Source organism: Engraulis encrasicolus, chromosome 2, assembly GCF_034702125.1.
Source record: "Engraulis encrasicolus isolate BLACKSEA-1 chromosome 2, IST_EnEncr_1.0, whole genome shotgun sequence".
Taxonomy (NCBI): domain Eukaryota; kingdom Metazoa; phylum Chordata; class Actinopteri; order Clupeiformes; family Engraulidae; genus Engraulis; species Engraulis encrasicolus.
This window is the reverse complement of record NC_085858.1, coordinates 12,147,219-12,167,773: the sequence shown is the minus strand read 5'-3', so window position 1 is coordinate 12,167,773 and position 20,555 is coordinate 12,147,219. Positions and strand designations below refer to the sequence as shown.

General features: G+C 42.6%; 1 protein-coding gene across 1 annotated transcript in view; it reads left to right on the top strand.

Moving 5' to 3' along the window:
• LOC134468282 (ATP-binding cassette sub-family C member 12-like) overlaps positions 1-13,463 on the top strand; it is a 32,748-nt gene extending 19,285 nt beyond the window's left edge. The window contains exons 19-29 of the mRNA XM_063222227.1: positions 1-164; positions 2,418-2,644; positions 4,201-4,338; positions 5,015-5,204; positions 6,636-6,725; positions 8,315-8,504; positions 8,786-8,945; positions 10,254-10,332; positions 10,630-10,743; positions 11,111-11,275; positions 13,326-13,463. The exon at positions 1-164 is cut by the window's left edge and continues 37 nt beyond it. Coding sequence (XP_063078297.1) covers positions 1-164; positions 2,418-2,644; positions 4,201-4,338; positions 5,015-5,204; positions 6,636-6,725; positions 8,315-8,504; positions 8,786-8,945; positions 10,254-10,332; positions 10,630-10,743; positions 11,111-11,275; positions 13,326-13,418 — 1,610 coding nt within the window. The 3' untranslated portion in view covers positions 13,419-13,463. The remainder of the gene's footprint in view (positions 165-2,417; positions 2,645-4,200; positions 4,339-5,014; positions 5,205-6,635; positions 6,726-8,314; positions 8,505-8,785; positions 8,946-10,253; positions 10,333-10,629; positions 10,744-11,110; positions 11,276-13,325) is intronic.
• The last annotated feature ends 7,092 nt before the right edge of the window (positions 13,464-20,555 follow it).

The following is a 20,555-nucleotide window of genomic DNA, read 5'->3' as shown; positions in this document are numbered from 1 at the left end:
TGACTGCTGGCAGCATCACAGACAACCCTGCCCTTGACTACTACCAGCGTGTGTACGGCTTCACCATACTGCCCATGCTGATGGTCAGCGTCCTCAGGGCATACTCCTACACACAGGTCACGCTGCGCGCCTCCTCCAAGCTACACAATGCCATGTTTGACAAGGTGACACAGTCATAAGCAAATAGATCACAGCCTACCGTACATGTTGCACTTCTGTCTCATTATATACGATGTGAATTTTACGCAATTATGATGTCTACAGTGACAACAAACGCCATTCTACTCTACATTACTGCTAATTTGTGCTACTCTATTCTACTGACTTCTTCTCCAGTCTGTTCTATTTTACGCTACTCCACTAGTGTAGCCTACTCTATTCTGCTCTCATGTCCTCTATTACTCTGTTATTTTGTTATACTGTACCGCATCTTTCTCTCTACAGCGCCGCCAGTTAGTATTGGCACACCTTAGTTTTATTACAAAATGTGCAGTATATCCAGAAGTAAATGAAAATATAAACAACGTTTAGCAACAGGATCTTTTAATTGCAGGTCCAAAGATATTTAGAATAGCAAAGTATTTTTTTCCAAATTAATTTTGGAATTTCAAGCAAAAACATGAAAAAGGGCATGTCCATGAATATTGGCACCCCTCCTTAACAGATTGGTCTCACACCATTAGACAGCAAAAGCAGCCTCCAAAGGTTTTGGTATTCGTCTACGAGCTTCTTGCACTTCTCTAGTGGCATTTTGATGTGTGCATTTGGATGTGTGCTTTGGGTTTTTGTCTTGCTGAACATGTTCCTCACCTCAAACGAAGTGTTCTTGCACATGGTTACACATTTTCCTGTAAATGATGATACCTGTGATGCCTGTCATGATACCTGTGATATGGTCAAATCCTCCAATACCTAATGCATCAATGGGGTGACATAATATTATAGATCTGACACCATGCTTGATTTTTGGTAGGGTGTCCTTTTCCTTAAAGACTTTCTTGCAGAATGTGCAAACATGCTGTTTGTGTGCATCACTGAAAAGCTGTACTATTGCTTCACCTGACCTTAAAATATTCATAAAAGGGCCGTGCTTTCCCTGTATTCTCTTATACAGACTTCAGGTGTTCCCTTTTATGACTTTCATGAAGCAATGTGGTCTGTCTTTGCCTCCAACCAAAAACAAAAACTTTGTGTAGTGTTTAACTTGTGATGCTTATTGGAAAAAACTTCCCAAAACAGTTCAAAGTTGACCTTCAGGTCTGTAGATGTTAGACCCTGTGTTTTGTCATTATTTGCACCGACTTCTACAGACTACTATCATCATTTCTTCCCTTAACCCCACATCCAAGGATGTTCTTTAAAGCTCCCTGTTTGGCAAATATCTGAATAACACAACACAGTGTTGGAAATGGTATACTAGGGTCTTTTGAGATGACCTTTTATTATTTGGAGGTCTTGTTTTTGCAAATAATTGTATTTCTGGTGTCCTCAGGCAGCCCATCTGTCTTCACATTTGTCAAAGACGCACAAGATGTAACAGGTGGCTATTTAAAAGACAAATATAAAAAAATCCTTGCCTAATTCATATCCTATGGGCAAAAGCAATTTGTCAAAGGTGATTCCCATTTGTTATCTACCATATTTGAGTCAAATTAGGTTTCCACAATGGTATCCAGTAAAGGGTGCCAATACCAGTGGTTCCAGGAGCTTTAGCTTCTTCAATTTTTTCCCTCTCGTAGTTTAGTATTCCTTGCTGTTGATCATTTTTACATTTACTATCAACCACAAGCTATCTATAGAAAAATCATGGTTGACCTTATTATTTGTTGTCTGGAGATATGTCTCATAATGTGCTTAAGCTTCAAGGGTGCCAATACTAACTGGCGGCACTGTATTTCTTGTTTTCTTTACTCCTTTTACTGCATATGTGTATGAAATGCACCTTATATATGAATCTGCCTTATCTTGCTTTGTGTGCCTTGCCAATGCCTTGCATTCTATTCCATCCATTCTACTTATTCTATATCTTTATTCTACTCTATTGCATTCTATTGTACTCTATTCTATTCTATTCTATTCTATTCTATTCTCTTCTACAATACTATTCTACTATACTCTCCTCTACTCAACCCTTCTCTCTATTCTACTCAGTCCTCTTCTACCCTATCAAAGAAAAAGCTTACCACACACCTGTTTGACTTGGTTCATGTATTCAGAGTGAACAACGCGTTCCGCCTCTTTGTGTCATCAGGTTTGAATCAGGTTCAGGCGAAAAAAAAGTTCTGTTTGCGCCATAAATAATAAATGAACAAAGTCAAACAAGTGTGCGGTAAACCGTTTACCAGCAAACAGAAACTGAACATGGATCCTGAAACGTCTGCCTCTATGCTGTCCCGCTACACTCCACTCTACTCCAGATCTTGTTCAGTCCGATGAGCTTCTTCGACACCACCCCCACCGGCCGTCTGGTGAACCGCTTCTCTAAGGACCAAGAGGAGCTGGACGGGGGGCTGCCCCTCAAGATGGAGGTCTTCCTCCAGTGCGGTCTGATCATCACCTCCATCCTCATCACCATCGTAGCCGTCTTCCCAATGATGCTCCTCGTCGTTGCCCTCCTAGGCCTCATGCTCACACTCTTTCTCTAGTAAGTGTGTGTGTGTGTGTTTGTGTGTGTGTGTGTGTGTGTGTAATTGCGTGTGTGTGTGTGTGTGTGTGTGTGTGTGTGTCTGTGTCTGTGTCTGTGTCTGTGTCTGTGTCTGTGTCTGTGTCTGTGTCTGTCTGTCTGTCAGTGCTTGACACTAACTTTTTCGCTTACCAGCCATTTTGTCTAGTGGTTTTCCTGACTCACTAGCCATTGGGCCTTTTTACTAGCCATAATTTTCTTAACCATCATAGCAGCTTTAAAGAATTATATAATAGGCTGTAATAATGTAATGTAGGCTAACATAATATAATATAATATAATATAATATAATATAATATAATATAATATAATATAATATAATATAATATAATATAATATAATATAGGGCTTAATAATTAGCCTGTAATTGTTAGGCCTATTAACTGGTCCATGCATGCATGCTATGGAAAGAACAGATTTACTGATCTGAGGAATGGGCCGGCATAGGCTATATTGACCATGCAGAAACACCAAGCACAGTGTTGTGGAAGGGCACAAATGTAAGCTACACGAGAGCAAAATATTTTCGCCTTTGATCTGAAAGGCACTTTCTTCATATCATATAGGCCAATCTGTGGAGGTTGCCGTCCAAATTGATGCGCAAAGTAGATAGCAAAAGTCATTGCCAAGTTCGCCTCTCCTCGGTCATGGATGTGGAATAACACCTCTTCTGGAATATTTTCTTATAGTATCCACTAAAAAGCGCACACAGACGCGGTAACTAGGCCTACAGAAGGGGCTACGACTTCCTTTCATTTAGTTTAATATTGAGTTGTTTAAATAAACGGACGCAAGGTGAAACGGGCAAGGGACGTGCTTTAGTGCAGTCTGGAAGGCTACAGTAGGCTACTGCTCGTTGTTTAAGCCCGGTTTGACAGTCGGGGAGAGCACAAGAAACATGGAGGAATATTAAGGTATGAAGACATACAGGCAAATCAGAAAAAAGATTAAACCGAACATTATTAATACCGCATGTGTCCTTGTCTTATCACTGCGCTTTAGTCTGGAGACTTTCACAAGACAGGCTGGCGTGTTTTCCTCTCGCCTTGGTCATTGTAATAGCCACTACTACTAAGTATTGAACTAATGAGAGATCGCAAAACACGTCAGTTGAGATGAACTTCGCTACTTTATTTTCACGACAAGGTTTTCAGTGACATTTCCAAACGCACGCTGATATGCCTAGCTCGTTGCCACTCCTCTTCGCAAAACTAGTCGCTCTATCAGATTCTTGGCATGCGTGACACACAGGTGACACGTGACACATGTGCTTCATGGGTATTGTAGGCTCGCGAAATCGCATTGTATTGCTTTTGTAGCAAAGACGGTCCGAGGAAAAAAACAAAAACAAAATGCGGTGCCTCATCATTCAGAATAGTAACGGACCCGCCAGAATGGCTAGTGAACCTTCGGTATCTACTAGCCAACGCCGATATTCACCCGCATTTGGCTACCTGGCGTGTGTTAGTGTTAAGCCCTGGTGTGTGTGTGTGTGTGTGTGTGTGTTTTGTGTGTAGTATTTTCCAGAGGGGCATCCGTGTGCTGAAGCGGGAGGAGAATGTGAGCCGCTCTCCCTGGATCTCTTTGACCACCTCTGTCATACAAGGCCTCAGCACCATACACGCCTACGACAAGAGGGACCAGTACATACACATGTACGGCAACACACTCGCACACACACACACACATCCGCACACACATGCACATTCAGGCCAGGAGCCATACAAATATCGTTTTGCTCCGTAGAAGTCGGGAACTCCACCCACGTTGTTGGGAAGCAATCGACTTTGAGCAGCTCCAATGGCCCTGGGGAGAGGCGAGTTCAAAGCAGTGACGTGGTTTAAGCAGAGACATTCTATTGGGATTAAGAAAATGTTTGGTTTAAACTTTGGCAAACTTTGACAAATACGTTTACATATTAGGCTTATTTTTTCAATACCGGTTGGGGGCTGGGTTTCACAATGGGGGCGGGGTTTTGCAATGGGCCACCCCTTTTCGAGTGCCGCCCCTATGACAGCCCCTGCACACACACACACACACACACACACACACACACACACACACACACACACACACACACACACACACACACACACACACACACACACACGCACGCACGCACTCACGCACTCACGCACATGCAAGCACACATACGCAAGCACACATACGCAAGCACACTCACACAGCCTCAACCCCATACTCACTTATAGAAAGAGAGAGCAGTTTACAGTATGATGTACGTATATGCATGTATGACACAATAACAGCTCTCTCTCTCTCCCTCTCTCTCTCTCTCTCTCTCTCTCTCTCTCTCTCTCTCTCTCTCTGCAGGTTCAGGGACATGACAGACACCAACTCCAACCTCTACCTCTTGTGGAACTCCAGTACACGGCTGCTGTGCAACTTCGTGGGCTTGCAGTCGGCCCTCAACATCTTCATAGTGGCGCTGTTCACCATGCTCACGCCCAACGACACCATTAACGCCTCTATGAAGGGTTTAGCCCTCACTTACACTATTAATGTGAGCCATTCATTATTAACAATTCATAATAATACATTGTTGTGACCTATAAGGCCGCTTTCACACCAACGCGGTGAAGCGGCGCGGGACGGAATCGTTTTTTACTGGCGGTGGCGAAAATACAACAAATCTGTCCTTCCACACCAACTGGCGTTAGTCGGACGTTAGTCGGACGTTAGTCGGCCGTTAGCAGCGCGGGAGCCGGTTCCGCTCCGCGCTGAATTTGGAAAATAGAACTCGAGCAGATTTTGGACGGCAGCGACCGGCAGTGCCTCGTTCAAATGAATGCCAAAGTAGCACGATAGCTTTGGCAGTGGGGGGGATTTTGAACTGGACTGGCCGCGCAAAGGCAGAGTAGAACACACCGGGCGAAAGACGGAAAGACGGAAAGACCTCAATCGTCTCGCTTCCTTTCCGTGACGCCTTGGTGTGAATTCGGCCTAACACCTAATGCCTCCAGGAAGAGTCTACTTATGCTGCATTGTACAGTTGAGGAATTAATAGGCCTACTTAATAATTCAGACCCTGTTTACATAATAATAATAATAATAATAATAATAATAATAATTGTATTTGTATAGCACTGTATCATACAAGGCATGCAACTCAAAGTGCTTAACAAATGGGAAAAAACATCAATGTTAAAGATTGATTTTAAAGGAGAAGTAAAGAGGGGTCCTTGGCTGCGTTTCTCGAAACCATAGTTGCTAACTATTTCCCATTGGCAACTACCCAAGTTGCTAATAGGTTAGCAACTACGCGTTCGAGAAACAAACACCTTAGCAGCATTTTACATGTAAAGTATATAAACATTTTTGTAAAAGCGTACCTTATCTCTGCGGGCCTTTTGTTTACTTGTCAACAGTTTTAGCTCCCTAAAACTGATCTTTCTAAAACTGGATATTTAAGAGGATATTTTTAAGATATGCACCCAAGATGGATATGTGTAAGAAGGATGTAAGGATGTAATGATGGGCTGATAAACAGGCAATTCCATGATGAGACATTCCACATACAATGCAGATTTATTTTATCCACATGCCATGTAAACTTTTCAACAGTTTTAGCTCCCTAAAATTGTTCTTTCTAAAACTGGAGATTTAAGAGGATATTTATAATGAGTATTTGTAAGAATGAAGTAAGATACTTGTCTGTTTCTGAAAATGATGTGCTGATAAACGGGCAATTCCATGATAAGACATTCCGCATTACACTGCCATTTGTCTTGATATAACAATGCAGATTTATTTTATCCACATGTCGTGTAAACAGGGTAAAACATTTTAACAGATAGAAACATATCCGTTTTCAAAAAGTATCTGCATATACTGTATTTATCCAAGGTCTCAAAATAATGCATTGTTACTACTAGTACCTATACCTGTTCATGCTCACGCCTGAGGACACCATTAACCCTCTTTTCATCTCCAGCTAACCAAGTCGTTGGCGTATTCGATACAGCAATCTTCGGAGGTGGAAGCCAAATTCACATCTGTGGAGAGACTGCTGGAGTACATCACGGTAACAAACACACACACACGCAAACACACACACGGGAACGCAACGCACAAACATACACACACGTGCGGGTGCACACAGAATGCTGTACTAAATGAGGTAGAGGTACAGTACAGGTAGAGCTTGTCACCAAAACGTTGATTGTGATGCCTCCGCCTGTGCCCTCCTCTGCTTCCTACATCTTACTGTATCTGAGCCATAGACTCATTACCAATTATACTGGCTATTGCACAACCAAAAAATGGTGCAAACAACAAAACGTCCATCTTGGAAGTAGGCCATCTTGAAAGCGTAGCCTCCAAATTCGAATCTGTTCGTTAGTAGACAACATTGATCACTGACTCACATGCGGCCTGCCAACCGGAGTATACTCGGTATGCATCATGTTACCGCTGCCGTCTGCAAGTTTTCTTGTTGATACACGTAAAGCCTGGATTCTGGGATTTTGGAATTTGTTCACAAATTATCAGAACACACATAGTTGAAAACCGCTTAATCTGCAGTCGCTAAATACACGCAATTCCCAATTTTAGCGGAAAAATAAAGAAATATTCAACTTCCTGTCTTGTCTTACAAAATGCCAGCGATCTCGTGTGATTGGGCAGCTAGCCACACCCTCAACCTAACCAAGCCAAGCAAGAGAGCTCTGATTGGGCAGCTCCCCACACCCTCAACCTAACCAAGCCAATCAACAGAGCTCTGACAGAACACAGGCTTTGGCGGGAGCTAGAGAACTCCTCTTTTTTCCGTAATGGCCTATTTCAGGCACTACTTTTGGAATCCCATGACAGTTCAAGGTTAGGCAGGCCACGCCCTCCTAGGGACGCAACGCCTTCTGCGTTGCTTCTAGTCAGGCCAAGAGCAATGTAAAGGCGGGTCAACCATGCCGTTTTGGAAACATTAATTGTTATGCTCTTGGTCAGACCAAATCTCGAAGAGATTTGAAAGTCAATGATAATCAGGCTAGTTCAAGGTAATATTACTGAAAGCACAGACTTCCACTTTAATGCTCAAACACACTGATACTCATGTGTGTGCACATGCAATAAAGAACTCCATTATGCAAAAACACCACACTGTATACGCACAGCACAGTACATACATTTAGCAATGAAGAACCCCATTATGCACAAACACCACACTGTATACGTCCTGGAGGGACTGAATAAAGAACCCCATTATGCACAAACACCACACTGTATACGCACAGCATAGTACATACATTATGCACAAACACCACACTGTATACACACAGCACAGTACACCACACTGTATACGCACAGTACAGTACACCACACTGTATACGCACAGCATAGTACACCACACTGTATAGGCACAGCACAGTACATACATTATGCAAAAACACCACACTGTATCCGCACAGTACAGTACATACATTTTGCCGTGATGATTCAACACTTGCAGAGCCAAATGTAACACTTTTCTAGTTGGTCCTTCTATGTGAATTAACACAGCAAAATGTAGTGTAAAAACAATGCCAACAACTGGGATATCTGATGGAATCTGATCTGATGCATGCGTGCGTGTCTGTCTGTCTGTCTGTCTGTCTGTCTGTCTGTCTGTCTTTGTAGGGGTGTGTGTCGGAGGCTGCGAGGCTTGTGAAGGGGGTGTGTCTTCCAGAGGGTTGGCCTCAGCAGGGACAAATCAACTTCCGTGACTACAGCATGCGTTACCGTGACGACACGCCCATCATCCTCAAGCAGATGAACCTGTCAATCAGGGCCAGAGAGAAGCTCGGCATCGTGGGACGCACCGGATCTGGTACTCACACACAAAGAGACACGCACAACACACACGCACGCACACACTCACACAGTCACGCGCACACACACACACACACACACACACACACACACACACACACACACACACACACACACACACACACACTTCCTAGACTTCCTTAAGCATGCAAGTGATTATTCTGACCAATAAGGAGTGCATGTGTGTATGTGCGCGTGTGTGTGTGTGTGTGTGTGTGTGTGTGTGTGTGTGTGTGTGTGTGTGTGTGTGTGTGTGTGTGTGTGTGTGTGTGTGTGTAGGCAAGTCGTCTCTTGGCGTGGCCCTGTTCCGGCTGTGTGAGCCTGCAGGGGGAGCTGTGGTGATTGACGGTGTGGACTGCAGCAGCGTCGGCCTCCAGCAGCTCAGGAGCCAGCTGTCAATCATCCCTCAGGACCCCACGCTCTTCACTGGCACTGTCAGGTACACGCGCACACGCACACGCACACGCACACACACACACACACACACACACACACACACACACGCGTCACAGGACCCCACGCTCTTCACTGGCACTGTGTGTCGCAGTGTAGCAGTGCGGTCTAAAAAGTTTTTAAAAAATAGTCTTTAATTTTTTATCCCCTTTTCTAGGCCTAAAAAAGGTCTAAAATATTTGTCCCATGACTAAAATGTTTAATAAAGGTCTAAAATTTATTTTGTCTTTTTTGTCCCCGACTGGTCTGCTGCGAAATGCAATGTATGAAACGTGACTATCAAGCATGAATATTAAATGGGCAGTTATGTGTCAGTGGTTAGGGCGTCAGACTTGTGTCCCTGCTCCCCAACGGCGCCACTGAGGGCTACCCCCTTGCACGGGTGAGGCATAAATGCAATTTTGTTGTGTGTAGTGCGCAGTGTTCACTTGTGTGCTGTGGAGTGCTGTGTCACAATGACAATGGGAGCTGGAGGGATCTCCCAATGGGCTTTCACTTTCACTTCAATTTGGAAAATGTGAGCGAGCTTCAAAAGCTCAAACCAAGGCTCTCCTGGCTTTTTGGTTCTGTGAAGGCGTGAGGCAGCTGGTCAGGGGAGGATTGTTTGTACCTTAAGATTGGTTGTTGAGGATATTTGCGTCATCATGGAAAATTGGGCATTTAAACCACGTTGAGCCAAATTTATAGCGTAGTCCCGGAAGGCTGAATTGTGTGGATTGATTTACGTCCACCTTGAATGACAGCCAGCAATATAGACCGTGCCCAGCGGTAATAAATTTACAATTTGCCTGCATATGTTATTTATAGATGTTTTGGCAAGTGTAGACTTGCATGGATGGCAGAAATATCATGTTTTCAAAGGGCACATTTCTTTAGATTAGGCTACTATGAAATTATATGTCTCATTGTGAGGCGAGGTACTGGTATTTTTGTCTACAGCATATAACTAATGGCATATTAGGGCCTACTATGTGTTGAAATATTTTTAGGTTGGGTGTGTTGCCTAATATGTCCCCTAAGCTCTGTCTTGGAAAAAATATGCCCCCCTAACCAATTTCACTCCAGCGTTGCTGTAATATGACTGGAATATAATACAATTATGACTTTTTCTTTCCGTTCCTTTCTCTTCCTTTTATCTTTTCGTGACCCCGGCTCGGGAACTGGGAATGGGAGCGATGCTGGTCTAAATTTTCAGTTTTTGTGGTCTAAAATAGGTCTAAAAAATGTCTTAAATTTGATGTGGTCAAACCTGGGGACACTGTGTGTGTGTCTGTGTCTGTGTCTGTGTGTTTAGGTATAATCTGGACCCCTTTGACAAGTACAGCGATGAGCAGATCTGGTTGGCTCTGGAGAACACCTACATGAAGCAATCGGTATGTATGACCACACCCCCTGATGACATCACACTGATATCACACATACAGCAGTTTATATGAAATGTGAAAGTAGTTCATATAGAATATGAAAGATGACAAATGCATGCACCTACAACCAAGGTATGAATAATATGTAGCCTATACACATCAGAAATCCATCTGTGAATTGATGCACTGATTTTACAGTATAGTTCAAAGAAAAAAAGGATGCGCTGCATTCAAGACTCACACATGCAGTAGATCTACCACGTAATCATCGCTGTGTCTGTGCGTGTGTGCGTGCGTGCGTGCCAGATTGCCAGACTGCCAGAGCGGTTGCAGGCTCCAGTGGTGGAGAATGGAGAGAACTTTTCAGTGGGGGAGAGACAACTCATGTGCATGGCCAGAGCGCTGTTGAGGAACTCAAGGGTAACTAGCACACTCACGCACACACACTCTGAAGATCATTTTATTGGATTAAGCGCCCGCCCTCATAGACTCTTGAGACAGGATCTCTCTCTCTCTCTGTCTGTCTGTCTGTCTGTGTCTCTCTCTCTCTCTCTCTCTCTCTCTCTCTCTCTCTCTCTCTCTCTCTCTCTCTCTCTCTCTCTCTCTCTCTCTGTCTCTCTCTCTTTCACTCTCACACAGACATGGACACGCGGACTCAGGCGCCCGCACGGACACACACACACACACACACACACACACACACACACACACACACACACACACACACACACACACACACACACACACACACACACACTAAAATCAGACCATCCTGTTGTCTCTGTAGATCATCTTGTTGGATGAAGCGACAGCCTCCATCGACTCGGAGACAGACTCTCTGGTGCAGCAGACGATACGAGAGGCCTTCAGAGACTGCACCGTGCTCACCATAGCTCACCGCCTCAACACCGTACTACACAGCGACCGAATACTGGTCATGGACAATGGACAGGTATTCACACACACGTGGATGTTATGAGCAAAAATGCTTTACCCTTATAGTCTTTTGGCCCTCTGGGTCAATTTTGTCCCAGGCAAATACTAAGGGTGTAATAAGGGTGTACACTCAAATGTGAACAATAGATCTTTTTTGAAGCTCTTAAAGAGACACTACGGGATTTTTGACATTGGACCCTATTTCCCAGTCAGTCAGAGTACTGAGGTCCGTTTCCACTGTAAAAGTGTATAACTTTTCCCTCCACTTTATTCCTAACCAACGACGGCCAGGAGTGGGCATTTGAAACAGAAGCAGTGTTAACTTAAGACACAGGAAAGGCAAATGGCATGATACAGATGAGGAGATGCAAATGAATGAATGTTATATGACAATTTAATTATCGACTGCAAGGTAACATTACATTTAACTCAAGGCTACTGTAGGTTACATAGGATACAGTGAAATCAAATACAGTTTACCCAAGATAGATAGACAGAGAGAGAGAAGGAGAGAGGGAGAGAAAGACAGAGATTGGAGCCCCTTCAGAGATGGAAAGAGACTCCCAGATGAATCTCTGAAGTGAGATTATATACTGCAACCCCCCACCCCAAAAGTGTCCTTTGTCTTGCTAGGGCCAGTGGCACTTCAGGGGGTGCCACATCTTTAGTGGGGGTGAGCTAGCACAAACAGGCCCAAACTCTCCTTGAGATAGCATCAACAGTGTAATCTGAGTCATTCAATAATCTCCATATTTACACCACCAAGCCGTATGGTACAGTACGGTTCAGTTCGGTTTGCTATTGTGTGCGTTTCCATGGCAAGATCTTCTTAAACGTACTCAATTTAGTGTACAAAACCGTAGTGTTTAATGGCACCCTTGAGATGGTTCAGCGATTACAGTGGCTCCCAAAAGTCTACACACCCCTGTTCAAATATTATGTTTTTGTGATGTAAAAAAAATGACAAAGACAAATAAATTCACAGCTCTGACCCAAAAAAGACTGAGTGCTGTATTAGAAGCCAAAGGGGCTGCAACAAGGTATTAGTTTAAGGTTGTGCATATTTTTTATGCAACCATGTTAATTGAAGTTTTTTTATTTTCTATTCTTTCCTTTTAAAGCTTTGAGTTTGTTTTTCAATTGCATTGTGCAGGATAATAGTTTTTAGATAGTTTTTTTGTGCAGGATAATATATTTAAGTGGGAAAAGTTGTGAAATTATTTGTCTTTCTGTCATTTTTTTACGCAACAAAAACCTGGAATTTGAACAGAGGTGTGTACTTTTGGGAGGCACTGTATGTGCGTTTGTCCCTAAATATAAGCAGTGCTCTCGCGATTAACTTCAAAATACCAACTGACATAACTAACAGGCTGATGTAGAATCGCATATCTGCATTTCTCTTGATTATTAACTTTAAAATGGTGAAAACAAACACCTGGACAACGTCTGAAATTCAGACGTTTTGGAGGATGAGGGAAGAGGCAATTCAATGCGAGTTGGGCGGATCAGAAAACCGTTCATATACATCCTGTTTTACCTAAAACATGAAAGCATACATAGGAATCTTGAACAATTTGAAGGCATTATAGGGGCAGAGATCTGGGAAATGCAGAATGTCTGTAAATATAGTGAATATATAGAGAATAAGCCAGTTTTGTGATTCCTGGAGTCCTTCAAAGTACATTTTGTATTGTCTTCTTTCCTGCAACTGTAGCATACATGAAGGTGGAGGATCGACCTCAGACACCCTCTGACTTAAGCCTTCTGTTTAAGTTTACTATATGTAATCATAACCATTTTACTATTTCGCCAGACATTACCCCATTATTCTCCCAAAGACCAAGTTGAGTTGTCCTGTCCATCTTCCAACCCTGACCCCTGCGGTACCAAATGTGTGTTGACTGCTACACCAAAGAGCAGTCCGAGCACACCCACAACTTGAGTGGTGGTCATGCAATCACACTGACCCTATGGAAGCTCACATAGGTAATAATTTCATATTGGTGTGTGTGTGTGTATTTGTGTGTGCGTGCGTGCGTGTTTGTTTGTGTGTGTTTCTGTCTCAGGTTGCAGAGCTGGATTCTCCAGAAGTACTGATGCAGCGGCCCGACTCCCTCTTCTCCTCCCTGCTGTCGGCTGCCAACCAGGTCGAGACGTGATGATGGAAACACACACACACACACGCACATACACATGCACATGCACACACATGCGCACACACACACACACACACACACACACACACACACACACACACACACACACACACACACACACACACACACACACACACACACACACACACACACACACACACACACACACACACACACACACACACACACACACACACACACACACATTCACTGTAAATTCATCTGTAAATCTGAAGATCTGTAAATCTGTCAGATTTATTTGCCATGAACTAAGGGATACTTTGAGCGAAGGAGCTACTGTGACTGTGTATTGAAGAGTCTTTTGTCATTTTATATTTTTTAAAAGCACCACAATTATGAATTAGTCAATTCGTAGCATTTTTAATATTGAAGGGAAAAATCATCTGCTTGTTTTTTATGTGTATATCTAATAAAGATATATTTTGAAATCAGGTGTCGTTGCTGTGCTGTGTGTATCAGCTTTGTATGCAGTTAAGATGTTTATGGCATATGATGTACGAGAAGAGAATAAGAGAAAGATAATGCAAACCACGCCCACTCAATGCAAAAGCGTGGGCTCAAGTTGGGTCTCCTAAGGGGGCGTTGTCCCCTCCTTCTTCTTCTATTTTTGAGGTGTTTGCTCAAGACGTGCGCTACCGCCATCTACAGCGCTAAGGGGGCTTGATTTATTCTCAACCTCAGGACTCCGAAGGTCTCCTAACCGAAGGTCTCCTAAGGGGGCGTTCACCCGACATAAAGTGGATACCGGAAAAGAAACAAAATGACGCTTCTTCTTAGATCCACTTTCTTTGGTACGACTCTCTTCATTTGGACCGGATCTTTAGCCTTGGTATTTCCACCTCACAAGGCAGTGGTTTTCAAAGTGGGGTCCGGGGACCCCTGGGGAGCCACAAGAGGGTGTTAGGGGGGCCGTGGCAGGATGGCAGGAAAAGCATAGCAAAACGAAATAAATATTAAAATAATTTGAATAACTAATGTATTCAAAATCCCTCAAATATAAGATTAGCAATATTCATATTAGCTAAGAACTGCATTATAATGATCTGAGGCATCTCCATTATTATGTTGAGTTATTATTTTACATAGCCCAGTGAGGCACAGGCTAACAGACCTTGACGATGGCCGTAAAAGGGGATGTATAGAAAATAGTATTAGAAATAATAATAATTATTAAAATAAAAATAATAATAATAAGTAATAATAATTAAAAATAATTTTCACACTGAGGTTATTAAACCAAGATATAGAGGATAAAACACATTCAGGATAAAACACGTTCAATGTTGGGCCTATAAAAAGTCATTAGGGCAGTCATGGGTGAGCGGTTATTAGGGCGTCAGACTTGCATCCCAGAGGTTGCCGGTTCGACTCCCGACCCGCCAGGTTGGTGGGGGGAGTAATCTACCAGTGCTCTCCCCCATCCTCCTCCATGACTGAGGTACCCTGAGAATGGTACCGTCCCACCGCACTGCTCCCCATGGGGCGCCACTGAGGGCTGCCCCCTTGCACGGGTGAGGCATAAATGCAATTTCGTTGTGTGCAGTGTTCACTTGTGTGCTGTGGAGTGCTGTGTCACAATGACAATGGGAGTTGGAGTTTCCCAATGGGCTTTCTTTCGCTTTCAAAAGTGTCTTCATGGTTTTGTCCACATTGAATTTTGCTTTCTTACACAGACTGTACATTAGTAGGCCTAAATGAAGGTAGGCTAATTGTTAAACAATAATTAGAAAAGAAAACTCAAAGCTAACACCTTTTCTAGTCTAGACGTCTAAAAAGTGCAACCACTGTGAATTCTCAAGTCATACCTTCTGTCTTAGAGGCATGCAGAGACCACACAGCACTATGTGGGTCAGTAAGAAAATGTTTGCTGTTGGTTTGCATGTTACCAAGGGCTGCAGACCACAATAATGTCATCAGATCACATAATGTCTCCCGTATAGCTGCTCCAGATTATGATGAAACTAAGGCTTGGTAAATTCAAAGGCAATTCAATGGTCCTTTTCCTCATTTGCAATCAGGATGTTGAATAGGGAAAAGTCACCCAAAATGATTGTGGCTATAGGCTGCCAATGGGGAAATCATTGTTTCCTCCATGCGGGGCGTCAACAAAGCGCAAGGCCACAAGCGGAGGTCGAGGATGGGAGTTTGGATAATGAATGTAGCCTAAAAATACACAATTGCAGTCTTTTCCCAGCAGGGGGCGATGAATTCAAGGTTTCAGAGGTGACTTTCACAATGGCCTAAAATGGAAGTACACAACGCAAGGGCAAGTCTACACAGCGTAGCTTAATTGAAGTTTACCTGAGGCTCTACAAACAACTGAGAGAGGCAGGTTGACGTGTTTTAAACTGTCATCTACTTGATATATTTTTGCTTACTTAACACTATTACACATTCTTTTACAGTGTGTATTTCTGAATTAGGCTACTAGTGCTTTCAACTTGGGATTGATGCAGAACTCCATTAGTAAACAGGTTGAGGTAAGCAGCTTGTTACTTAGATGGAGACATTTACAAAGTATTCAGTTACAGAAAGACAGCTATTTTGCTTCCCAAACCACATACTTAATCTTAACATGAAGAGAAATGTACCAACTTGAAGACATGTGCACATGGGCTCGAACTGCTCGCAGGCAATTGCACATAGCCTACAGTAACACAGAGACGTAGCCTACGTACACACACACACACACACACACACACACACACACACACACACACACACACACACACACACACACACACACACACACACACACACACACACACACACACACACACACACACACACACACACACACACACATGCATTTACCCACCTATAGTGATGTGCAAAAGTATTTGCACATTTGTTTTTTTTCTTTTATGCATGTTTAAGTTTTTCAAATAATCAAACAAATTTAAATATTCAACAAGAATAACCCAAGTAAACATAAAATGCAGTTTTTAGGTGATAATGTCATAGAGGTAGAAAATAACACTAGAGAGGACATAGCAATTTGCGACAGCACTGGGAAATGACAGCTGGAGCTTCCCAACTTCCGTAGGTAGTGTAGGTACTTTCAGGCAATGCAAGTCAATGGAGAACACGCCCACCCCTGTCAAGAAATTAACTAAAACTATGTAAATATGAAGTAACACTTTAATCAAAGACCAGATTTGAAATGTCAGGCTAAATATCTACTTAAATCATATGAGTCGATAAAACACATTTAAAAATCAAATAATATATTTTATGAACATAGTTAGCAACACACTTCAACTATTGTCCTTGTATAGTGTGTTGATGGACATTTTCACATGATTAAGTCATTTTTGACAGAGGTGAGCCCACTTCTCTGTTCATTTCCATTTCTCTGATCTACCTACAGATAATGGCCGCTAGAAATTGCCGTAAAAAGGGGGGCGGGGTCCTCTCTAGTGTTATTTTCTACCTCTATGGATTATGTCCTTTGTTAAGAGAAGATGCCATCCAAACCTGCTCAAGCCTGCAGTGAAAAATAATTGTCCCCTTGTTAAATGATGAGGTAACTATGATGAATCATAGTATTGTGGATAACTGTGTTATATTTCACAGCTACTGCAGGTCTGATTGCTACCCGACATTTCAAATCAAGAGACAATTTTAATAATCCTGACAAGCCAGACGAAATGTGAGATTAAATGTGAATTTTTAGTCTGGCCCCGATCAATGAGGCATCGGAAGGTTGTTGATGGGAACAACCCGTTGTTTTTCAAATTGTGTCTGTGCCTATTGGCCACTTTGTCGTCACTCCCTGAGAACCCCATCCGATTTGCATCCAAAGATTCAAAACAAATCTCCGGTGTTGTGATTGGTTTGCCAGATTCAGGGCATTTGGGCATTGTCAGAGGCTAGACCCAGTCGCAGGCAAAAATCATTTTCGCCGCTGGCGCGGGTGGGGATAGTTTACTAGGCTAGATTTTAATAGAACCTGTTTGACAATATGCTGTGAGCCATATTAAGCCCACGGCATCATGCTGCATTCCATCAACATTCAGAAGCAGATCATAATAAAAAGTAATTGAGCGTCTGACAATCTGTAAAAGGTTACAAAGCCATTTCTAAATCATTGAGATGTCTGCAAACCATGGTGAGAGTTTGTGGATAAGGGCTCTCACTGAAGCATGGTGCATTGGTGAAAGGTCCAAGCGTGGCTGTCGTACTACAGGAACATGGTGACGGTGGATCTAAGAGGTCAGAAAGGACCACAGAATATTTTATCAACTAGAGATGTTACAGTTACCTCCGAAAATAAATGGCAGGTTTCATGACTCACTTCGTTTAACTCAAGGAAGAGCACGACACTGCTTCTTCACAAATCACCACTTTTTTCTTTTCCTTTTTGTGCTGACGTTTCGGCACTAGGCCTTCATCAGGTTTCATGACTCAACCACAAGAAGTAGACATGGCAAAACTGGCATGCATGTCGAGTTTCAAGGCCAATGTCCTCACCACCAGTTTGATAAAAGAACATTATGTCAAAGGTGAAACCTGGTGGTGGGAGTTGTATTTGGGGCTGCTTTGCTGCCTCGTGACTTGGGCGACCAGCTACTTGTATGAATAAAGAAAATATGGATTCTGCTCTCTATAAAACAAATACTACACGTGAATGGTGTTGTCCAGCCATCACTTTGTGACCATTCATTTGTGTTCATGTGTGGAAGCCATCCACAGTTGATTTGGAAAAAAGAGGGCAAAGAGTTGGCCAAAATTCCTCCAAAGCCCTTGACTAAAATTGATGGTGTTGGGGGTGGTTCAACAAGTTATTGTTTAGGGGTCAATTACTTTTTTCACATAAGTTCATGTATTTTCAGATAGCTTTGTTCCAATAACAAATGAAATCAGCAATTAAAACACATTCAGTTTTGTGTTGACTCAAGAGTCATCTCTATTTACCATTTTGATTGCCTTGATCTGAAATGCTTCAGAGTGACAAAGATGCAATAAAAGGTAAGAAATAAGTAGGAGGGGAAATACTTTTGCACACTACTATATACAACATGCACATATATAGTTTTTTTCCCCTCACAAACTATGAATCAAGCGAAAGGGAGTTTTTCCTCACCCCTGATGCCACCAGGGGCCGCACCTGAGCGCCCAATCTCTGTGTGACTATCTATGACTTATGATAAGCCCAGCCACTATGGACCTTACACATCTAAGAATCCTGGTCCTAACCTACGTTGACCTTATGACTCTACATTCTCTGTCTATCTCTTCTTCCTCTGCCTTCCTGCTTTTCTGCCTCTCCTCTATACCTCTCCTTTTAAATCTATCTCTAACAATGTTTTTTCCCATTTGTTAAGCACTTTGAGTTACATGCCTTGTATGACACAGTGCTATACAAATACAATTATTATTATTATTATTATTATTATAAATAAATATACATAGGCTACAAAAATACGTACATGTCATATACATTGTGTATAAGTGAATATACACAAGCATATGAACGCACATACTGTAAACGCATGCACACACACATGCACATTACGCACACACACACATGTCCCACTAAAACGCCATAAAAGTTCACCCTGAGAGTTCACCCTAATAATTTTGACAAATTTACATATTCAATCACAGGAACTAGTTATACAGTGTTTATTTTGTCGGCCAAACCGAAATGTTAATTTCAGAGAAGAACTGCAGAAATTTAACACAGAGACAAATGCACACACCCATTTACCAACCTACACACACAGACACCAAGTCCAGGTCTACACGCACAAATGTGCATGCGTGCGCAACTGCGCATACACACGAATACAGACACACACACACACACACACACACACACACACACACACACACACACACACACACACACACACACACACACACACACACACACACACACACACACACACACACACACACACACACACACGTCACACATGCACGTGTACATGCAGTATTGTACATGCATACAGTATGCATATAATGTGTGCATGCTAAACATCCCATGCATACACTCCCTTACACTCCCTCCCTTACACATCCCTCACACCCACTTACTTGCATGTGAATACACACGCACACACGCGCGCACGCGCGCACACACACACACACACACACACACACACACACACACACACACACACACACACACACACACACACACACACACACACACACACACACACACACACACACACACACACACAGACACACAGACACACACACACACACACGCACACACACACGCGCACGCAGACTGAAAAAATCCATAGAAGTTCATCTTGAGAGGTAATCCTGGTAATTCTGACAAATAAAGTCAAAATCAAACTGAATTACAGTAACCCCTTTGAGTTTAAACTTCTCAAAGAAAAATAGGGTCCTCATGGGGCTCACTTTTACCGCCTTTTGTTGTTCCAAGAATTAGTATAAAAGTTGGATTTTGTAAGACGATGATGGAGGGTGTTGTGCAGTGTGAATTAATGCTTGTCAAAATTGACCTTTTGCCTGAGTGGAAGGCTCAGAGCAAATTCATAGTCAGTAGGCAAAACATGTTTAGGCCAAGGCCTATCATTCTTTGGCGAACTGGTTTTGACATGTGGGAAAGTGGCATTTAGAGAAAGGATAAAGGGAGTTTGAGATTTTTGCCTCTGGTGTTACCTGACATTTGAAAGAGGTCTAAAAACCTGTCTTGCACTTGCATTTGCAACAAAGTACAGACTTGTTGATGACACCATTCTTTTTGAGCGGATTTTTTAATTTGCTTCAAGAGGTGCTTCTGATCATTTTTATTGGGGTTTTAACGTGGCAGTGTTACACAGACATTGGACGTTGCTGGATAAAATGCGCTCAACTTTTGTGCAGACTGTCCTGTGTTCTTAATTATATGTTCTTAATGTTCCCGCATTGATTTCAGATCTTTGTCTTGGCAATTTCCTAATATACAGTATATAGAATGTACACACACACACAGTCCAAACTTCTTTATTAATGATTAAAATCACACTTAATAACCATCACTGACACTTATTGCTGACCACATTTCACTTCTCACACCTTATTGCTTTTACTTGCTGCATGAAATTAGGATTGGTTCTCTGTATCTTAGCTTTGTGAAAAAAGCAATTTGGCTTTGAC